General features: G+C 46.9%; 1 protein-coding gene across 2 annotated transcripts; it reads right to left on the reverse strand.

Moving 5' to 3' along the window:
• Window positions 1–1966: 1966 nt before the first annotated feature.
• On the reverse strand, window positions 1967–4155 carry LOC119329733 (bZIP transcription factor RISBZ5-like). Of its 2 annotated transcripts, none has more exons than XM_037602808.1 (6): window positions 3696–4155; window positions 3473–3590; window positions 3007–3142; window positions 2820–2895; window positions 2559–2684; window positions 1967–2465 (listed from the first exon to the last, which is right to left on the reverse strand). In XM_037602808.1, exons 1-6 carry the CDS (start codon window positions 3891–3893, stop codon window positions 2367–2369), a joined length of 753 nt encoding a protein of 250 aa, XP_037458705.1. In that variant the 5' UTR covers window positions 3894–4155; the 3' UTR covers window positions 1967–2366. The 2 variants fall into 2 exon arrangements, with proteins under 2 accessions (XP_037458705.1, XP_037458704.1); XM_037602807.1 differs by having other exon boundaries at window positions 3473–3593; window positions 3696–4149.
• Between the last annotated feature and the right edge of the window lie 4607 nt (window positions 4156–8762).

Consider the following 8762-nt stretch of genomic DNA (forward strand, 5'->3'; position numbering starts at 1 on the left):
GGGCCACTGCAGCTGCCATCCATCGCCACCACCGCCCAACCCTGGCTGCACTGGCAGCCGCCGCTCCTGCCGGCCTCCGCCGCGCCCAGCGCTCCGCCGCCGCAGCCGCTGCCCGGTGTGCCACCGCCACAGCCGCTGCAGCAGCCACCGTCGGTTAGCTCCGGCCCCGCATCGACCGCGCCGGCGGGAGTCCCGCTCCACCAAGTCCAGTCCCCGCTGTCGCCGTCACCGCTTCCGTCTTGGATCACTACCCGCCACGTGTCGGCGGCGGTGAGGCTGCAGGCTACGGCGCGCGGCCTCCTAGCGCGTCGGCGTGTGCGGGAGATGCGTGGTCTGCAGCTGCCGCTCCTCCAAGTTGCCCTTCGCTGCGCAAAGGACCTTGATCTCATCCGCTGCGCCGGGGATCTTGGGCATGCGGTTTCCCCCACGGGCAGCGGGCATGCTGTTTTCCCCACGGGCAGCGACCTCCAAGTCTGCGTCATTGGCGGTTGGGGGGGGGGGCGCACCCCTCCTCGTCATTCTCCATCGCAAGCCCCCCACTCTTCCCTGTGCGGTGCAGACCAACAGCCGTCCGGCAGGAAGAAGGCATGGTGTCACCGACAACAACGCACCACGTAGCACCACTGCATTCCGTCACCGGGCGCCGCAAGGGCGCCTCTGCTGGTCACTCTTGCGACCACTTCCAGGTGGTCCTATACATGCACTCCTTTTGTCCAGATGGTGTCCATGGGATCCAGGTGGTTGTACACGTGCATGTCCGACGTGCGGATGGTGTCCACTTTTTGTTAAGGGGTCCAAAATAAAGCGTCCCAGTCCATTTCAGGTTGAGAATAATAAAACAAGCCGAGATGTAAAAGGCTTGTTTTTAGGTGTTAGGTTTGGGTTGCGTCGAGTCATGGTTATAAGTTGGTTAGGCTGCAGCTTGAGGACAAGCTGCATGTCCAGGTGGGGTGTAGTGTTAGAGTACGTAATGGGCCTAATGGGCCCGTTAGTCTTAGGGTTAATTAGAGATAAGAGTCGCTTGCTTAGGGGTCAAGTAAGCCTTGCTTGAGAGTCAAGTAAACCTCTCTATATAAAGAGAGGAGATGTATCAATCTAAGAAAAGCAAGAATTAAGAAGGAAATCCCTTCCCTCTTCCCCGGCCGTGGGCAAAAAGGCCCCCAGCCGGCCCTCTCGCGTCCTCCTTCTAGCAGCGCCATAACACTTGCAATCCCAGTAGAACTGCACATCTCGTGTAGCTTAAAATTTTACTTAAAGAGTTAGTTGATTTTTCCATATTATTCGTTTTAGATTGAGTAATCTGGTTGACTTTTATATTGTTTTCATTAAAACATATTTTCCTTTGTGTTACCTTATTACAACCATCTCACATATCTTCTTAAAAAACGTACTGGTGTGTCTGTCTCTCTGTGTGTGTACGTGCGATGCGGCAGTGCGCTGGCCGGGTCCTAACCTGCTTACCTTTTTGTAGCAAGAACGGAAGCATTCTACTGTATATGTTTGTAAGTTATGTTTTGGTAGGACAACTGCGCAAGTAGTTAGGAAAAAGAGAAAGAGCGCGAAACCCTGAATATTTCTTCCTTAGGGTCCTATGGGTGACCAAGGCCTAATTCTTCATTAAATTTTCTTCAACGGGAGAAGAAAAATTCCTTATGACCTGGTTACCTAATTGTCCATTACTTTGAAATTGGTGGCTATTATGTTGTCATTTCATTTACATTTGCACTCTGTTTCTCACAGTTTTGTACAAACACAATCCCTTTTTCAGCTGGTAGTTGATTGCGGTTGAGGTGTGAGGTTTACATCATTTCCTAAGGACCTTCAGACCTGCCAACGCCAACAGACGATACTATGCACTGATACTGTACATCAGAGCTACATCAAAGAACCGACTAGATGATGCATAGTTAAGTTTTCTGTAGTCTGTACAAGTATGGAACAAAGATTTTTTTTAGCAGAAGTTACATAAGTAATGGACAGAGGACGACTCGGTTGGTTGTATATGAACATCAATACATATATTCACCACTCACCAGTATACAGAACACAGAGTAGTTTCACTACCTTCAGAGTTTAGTACCTTTGCAGCCTGCGAGGCATGCACATATGTCAGGTATGCAACAGCCAGTGTTCGTTACTATACATAAAGGCCCTGCTTTGGTGTGAATCTCCGGGCCACACGGCATCCACACATCTGGCCGCCTCGCTGGGCAAGCGGGCATCCGGTTATTCGAGCACTCTAGACTTGCAGTGCTTCGTACCGCCGATGTCTGAACTTGAAGAGCTAGAGCTAGAAACCTCTGAAGAGTGCATGGTTCCCTTTCAAGTTCAACCCTGTGCCTGTGAGAACGCTCACCAAGGCTTTGTCACATCTTCCTGGAGTTCAGAAGTGGTGCCAATCCGAGCTGCTGTCCTAGGCCGCATGACACTGCGCCTCTAGCCACCATGTCTTCTGCCATTTTTACCTGCGGAGCCAATTTCAGATGTCACTTCTGCTATGGAACTGATGATCGTTTAGAGGTGACTATTTCTTCCTTGTACCAGAGGAGAAGTGTTACCTTGATTCTTAAGGTCTCTACATCTGATTTGAGGATCCTGTTGTCAGTGACCGCGGTGGTGAACTGCTGATTTGCCTCTGTCAGTTGCTTGAAGAGGGTTGCACTTTCACTTTTAAGTTGCTCGACCTGCTCAATCAGGATGGCACATGTCGACGGTCAGAAGCTTGAAACAAACTTGGATCATGGCATGTGCATTAGGAGGCAACAAGGCTACAAGAAGGTAATTTTTGTTTGATGAAGCAGCAGAGAGAGTGCATCCACCTGCAACTCAAGGTCAGTCAGCTGCGCATGCTTCCTCCTCCTGGACCGTCGAGCTGACTCCCTGTTGGACACCATCCTGAAATTTACACAGGCAATTCATTAGTTCATTGGAGAGAAGAAACGTAAGCAGTTTGTTCAGTGTTAATTAGAATTTACAGAACTTGGCACTGGCTTGATCTCTGCATACCTTCTTATTCGCCTGGTATCTGATGATTTGCCGCTCCGCTTGCATCGGCCGCCCTGAATCTCGACCAATGACTCGCTGTCAGAGTCCGACTCGGTTTCGAGAGCCTGGTTCCCTGAGATTGTTTCCCTCGGGCTAGCTGCGACCAAAACAATGCGGCAGCAGGTGAGACAGAACCCTGGTGTGTCTCTATCAATTTCCTTCCCAACTCTAAAATCAGTGTACTTCTATTTCTATGTTGGACCAGGGCAATTTTGGAAGACAAGAATATAAATCCTAGGAATTTTGGAGCAGACGAAAACATCTGCACACAGATCAGCAAGTGATGTTTCTCTTTTGTTCAGAATTCTTTCGATGAAATCCACTGCGGTTCACATGGGCGTTTGCTCGCTAGGTGTTGACTTAACATACAACATTCTGCGCATATTGATAACAAGATCCAACTCTGTTGCAGGCTGAAGGTGCATACCGGAAACGGCGGGCGTTTGCGACTGGGTTGGCGCCGGGGCAGCGTGGTGCGGCGGCGCCCGGAGGCCTTCGGACCACCACAAGTGGCCGGGGTTGCTCCCTTCCAGCTCCAGGGCGTTCTGCTGGAGCACAGGATGAAAATTCAGTTAAACGCACGAACAGTGAAGGTACAGAAGCAGAGGCTGAGCTAAGAGGGAAGCTTCGGGCTAGTAGCAGCTGCTCACCGAGTCGCCAAAGCAGAGGCCCGGCAGGCCGCTGCCGGGGGAGAACACGTCCGCTCTGGCGCCGGGGTCGCCGCCGAACCCGCCGTCGTCGTTTCCGTGGCCAGGCCTGCCCCGCTGGGCCTCGGCCTCGGCCTCGGCGGCGGCGAGGTGCTGCCGAATGAAGGCCTCGAACTCCAGCTCCGACGCGCACTTCTTCATCTCCGGCGGCCGCCTGCCTCTCCGTCTTCTCGTCACGGTGGTGGTGTTGTCGTCACTCCGTGCGTCTGTCTGTCTGTCTTTCTTGGCGAGGCCTCCGTTGCGGGGGCTGACAGCGTCGCCGGCGACGGCTTTTATGGGGCACGGGAAGGGGACGTGGAAAGCTCCGTTGGGGGAGATGAATATGATAGCGGCTGGCTGAATGGACAGTGACGCGGGATGACTCGGATCCTCGTAAGGCCGAGAGGGAGGCAGCGTGCAAGGCTGTGCGCGCTTGGCTCCGTCGGCGACTTTTCATTGGGTTGAGGACTTGAGATCTGCTCAAAGTGTAGTTAAATAACACTAGACTAAATGAATTGGATGAATCGGATTGCATTCAGTTATCTTGTTGGTACCAGATTATGTTATCCGGTGGCCGTTGTTCTCTCACTTTGTCGTAGGTTACGTCCGCCTTGTCATGGTCTCGTGGATCTTATGAAGATCTTGCCTCCAAAGAAAACCTCGCACGTTTTGCTCTTTGATAATATATATATCGTCAGTTTTGCTAAAGCACATCTAGATGTGCCATAAGTATTACATATTTAAGCAAATGTCATTGATTTTACACGAAGATTCGTGCAAACATTTTCATGCCCACAGATTTGCCTGGCGGCAAGTTGAGTGCCGGGCCTGTTTCTTCCTGCTCATGCAACGGCGGCAGGCAGGCAGGCATGATGTGAAAGTCGGCACCTTGGGTGGTGGCAATCAGATTATCATCAACAACAACAACGATCCACCCACAGTAACAGCGGCAGTGCCACCCATCATTTCGTGGCCACCCGAGCCGGTTAAACCATGTGGCTGCGGAAAGAGGGGAAGAGTCAGCCAGGCACTAGCAGCGCTAAAAGCGTGTCGGCCGGGGCAAAAACAAGGTTATCATCAGTGTACCACATGGGCGTGCGTGGCGACGGGGACGCCGGGGCGGGCGAGTGGCCACGGGCGCGCGCGGACCGCGGCCGTCCGAGTCACCACACGGCCCTCCTCGGGCCCCGCCACGGGAGGGACGGAGATCTTTTCCGGGGCGCCCAGCGGTGCCCGGCCGGCGACAGATCGGTTGGTGAGTGGGCCGTGACGCGGCGCCGGTTGACTCGGCTCTTGTTATCCGATATCTGATGGGTGTGTGTGGGCCAGTTCTTTTGGGACGACTCTCCTCCTAGCTTCTTTCAGAATCGTTCTTTAATTTTTTTTACAATTCTAATTAATTAGACTTTAATTAGATATAATTTTAAAAAATATAAAGTAACGATTCTGAGAGAAGCTGAAAAAGAAAGCGATTTTGAAAGAACCGTCCAAAAAAACTGGGCCTGTGTCGCTCGCGGGGCGGGTTGAGGTGTTGCCGCCTCGGCTCGCGGCCGGTGCGTGGAGCTGCGTCGGACGGGACAGCGGCCGCCGGACGGCTTGCTTCTCTCAAAAAGACGACGCCTTTTAAATACTGGAGTGGTTACAATGGCATGGAAATGTCTTCCGGTCTCGTCGCACGCGACGACATTGGAGGAGATGCATTGGACGTCGTCGTTTGTCTCTTGTCACTGAACATCGGCGAGACGGAAGGACTGAGGACTGTGGCAGGGAGTTGAACGTGGAATGGGAACTGAGACGTGCAACTTTGTCTCTCTTTACTGTTCTTTAGGCCTCTCCTCCCTCTCATTGCATAGATTTCATGGAACTCAACAAGAGTTTGCTCGGGTCGACTTCTATGACCGAGATATCCGTGCACAATGCTTTTTAAAAACAAAACTAGTACTCCCTCCGTTCCAAATTACTCGTCGCAGAAATGGATGTATCTAGAACTAAAATACATCTAGATACATTCATACATGCGACAAGTAATTTGAAACGAAGGAAGTATATCTTTCGATTCAAATTAATCGACGCAGTTTTACATCACATTGGTGCATGTATATGCCCAAGTCCCACTTGTCAGCTCCCTGGCTGGCTCTGTCCGACTGTGGCGTGTGGACACCAGTAGTTTAGGGCGCTATCTCTGAATTTGATGAATAGTATAGTTCTACTTACCTCAATAGTATAGTTCCGTAAATAAAAAAATGCAAGGGTGTTTTGTGCAAAAATTAGTCAGCCGAGCGACATCACTCACTGACAGGTGAGGGCATACACCCAAATACGTCCGCATGCATATTTTTTGACTGTATTTGCGCGTGATGTCAAGTTAGATGACCACAAATCCGTATTTTCAAAGTTCTATCATCAAATTGAACGTCGAGTGCAAGTTGTATGACTTCCAGTGATATTGCGTTGCATATTCAGTTTGGTGCTAGAACTTTCAAAATACGATTTTGTGTTCACCTAACTTGACTCTCGGTGTATAATTCACAAAATTATCAAAAGGCAATTCACTAAGATGTATCATTTTGTCATTGTCATTCCTTTTCGCGTTCAAGGGATTTTTGCAGCAATATTTTGTTAAGATGCAACGTTCAAAATGATAAATAACATAATTGTTCTAATAAAATATAGTTCAAATTTAGCACAAAATAGTGCATTTTTAAAAATATGCATGAATTTTATAACAAACAACAATATAATTAATGTTTAGCAATATTTTTGTTTGGTTAACTATGCCAACTAAGCAATAGAAAAACTTACGCATTAAAACTATAATGTTGTAAAACAAGTTTATAACGAAATATAAAAGTCTAGTATAAATAAACGTGTGCATGTGCAGCACAGCCTGACGACTTGGCCCAAAAAACCTGCCATGTTCAGATCGGGCTTGCCTCCTGAGTCGGGGCTCAGACCTGGTTTAACTACCAAACTAGGAATATATTGTGTGGGTGGATAGTTCATATGTGGATGATGTGGCTGGAAACTAGAATTAGATTGTACACTAATTTGGTTTTGTGGATTTTCTAGGATGTATTTGGCTATGTGCATCTGAAGGTGATAATGAGGAGTTCACCGAGAGTGGCGATTTGGTGCCCGTGCTCAAATGAGCCCGGACATGAAAAATACCATGATTTAAAATAGAAAAAAGTTCAAAAAAACTCATCTAAGCCCGGGCTCTGAGTTGAACTATCGGAGTTCATAATGCTTGTAAAGTTTTGAGAATATGAATGCTCCATGTTTTGTGGGAGAACATTCCAGGATCTGTTGTGTTCCATGAACTTGGTTTGTACATTATATAGAGATCTTCTTCTCCAAACAGGCAAAAAAATTTGGTGCAATACAATGGTCATATGATGTGAATTAAATGTTGTTTGTTGTGAATTGAATGTTGTTTTTCAGTGGTAGTTGAGATAGGAAAACCTCCAGTAGAGATGGCAGTTACAGTTTAATATATTTTATTGCAATGCTGGAAGTGGGCACCGGAGTAGCTACTTGCTCCGGTTCCCTGAACTTTTATATGACACCGCATGGGCAATGCAGGGCACCAGTGCCAAATGATGAAAAAGTGGATTTGGCACCTGTTTTGGCCTACATAGTGGAAGGCCTAATATAGACTCAGAAAATCCTGAAATCCTTGCAGTCACTTGAGCACGGTTGTCCGTGGAATGTGGCTGCACATTCATGGAGATCACTTCATTATATAAGAGAACTCACAAAAAAGAAAACGGATAAAGTAAATAAGAGTAGAATATGTTAACAAACCTTGGCAGCTAGTGAGTCCAATTTAGATGCATCAACCGGTAGTCACTGTAAAATCTGCAAAAAAACGCAAAAAGAACTGAAAACAGAAAAATAATCAAATAAAAGAACAACATAAGTCAACAGCTTGTGGATACCGGTTGGTGCATATATAGAACTGAAAACAGAGGAATGAGAACTGAGACGTCCAAGTTTGTCTCTCTTTACTGTTCTTTCGGCCTCTCCTCTCATTGCGTAGATTTCGTTGAACTCAACAAGTGTTGCTCAGATCAATTTTTTGAGTGGATCAGATTTCTATGATCGAGATATCCATGCACAATGCTTTCTAAAACAAAACTTATACATCCTTCGATGCAAATTAATTGACAAAGCTTTACATCACGTTGGTGCATGTATAGGCCCATAGTCCCACTTGTCAGCTCCCTCGCTCTGTCCCACTGTGGCATGTGGACACCACTAGTTCATGGGGCTATCTCTGAATTTGATGAATATAATTCTACTTATGTATTCCAGACTTCTTCTTCAAAAAGAGGAAAAAAACCTCCCACAAACTAAGCTTATCTTAGATTGTCAGGTTACTTGCGCTGGAATCTGTCCATCCGGATTAATGGCATATGTGTTCGCATAGTTCCTGCATTTATTTCAGGTTCTTCGGCACTATTCTTTCAACGTTATGACATGGTTGTGAACTAGCGACCTCGTCAATATCAAAATATATTGGCTCAGCCTGTTGGACATGTTCACATGGGTAGAGACCGTGTGTGCGCGTTCATATGAGTGAGTTTGTGTGTGTAGTGAGCATATGCATTTGTGCTATATTTCTAAACAAATGTTCCTATTTTTTATTCATTTTTATAGTCTTGTCAATAGATTCTATCTTTGAACATACCTTCTCATTTTTTATCCCGTTCCGTATGACATATTTGACCACGGAACATGATTAAAAGATAACAGTGCCAATTGTTAATTTGTAAGTTAGGAATTTCTCCATATGTTCACTAGAAACCTCTATCATGATATTTATTAGAATGCATGCTTTAGCGATCTCTATGAAAATTTTCAAGAATATTAAAATATACATGATCGCACACACACACACACACACACACACACACACACACACACTATATATATATATATATATATATATAATTCACAAAATTATCAAAAGGAAATTCACTAAGATGTATCATTTTGTCATTGTTATTCCTTCTTGCATTCAAGGGATTT

The sequence above is a fragment of the Triticum dicoccoides genome, chromosome 7A (assembly GCF_002162155.2).
Source record: "Triticum dicoccoides isolate Atlit2015 ecotype Zavitan chromosome 7A, WEW_v2.0, whole genome shotgun sequence".
Taxonomy (NCBI): Eukaryota; Viridiplantae; Streptophyta; class Magnoliopsida; order Poales; family Poaceae; genus Triticum; species Triticum dicoccoides.

Bases quoted from the DNA above. Each gene is read 5' to 3' on its own strand.
- LOC119329733 (XM_037602807.1), bottom strand. From the start codon at position 3,893: ATGAAGAAGTGCGCGTCGGAGCTGGAGTTCGAGGCCTTCATTCGGCAG. The intron at 2,896-3,006 runs GTATGCAGAGAT...TGTAAATTTCAG, and splicing joins GATACCAGGCGAATAAGAAG to GATGGTGTCCAACAGGGAGT. The intron at 2,685-2,819 runs GTGGATGCACTC...CTGATTGAGCAG, and splicing joins TGACTGACCTTGAGTTGCAG to GTCGAGCAACTTAAAAGTGA.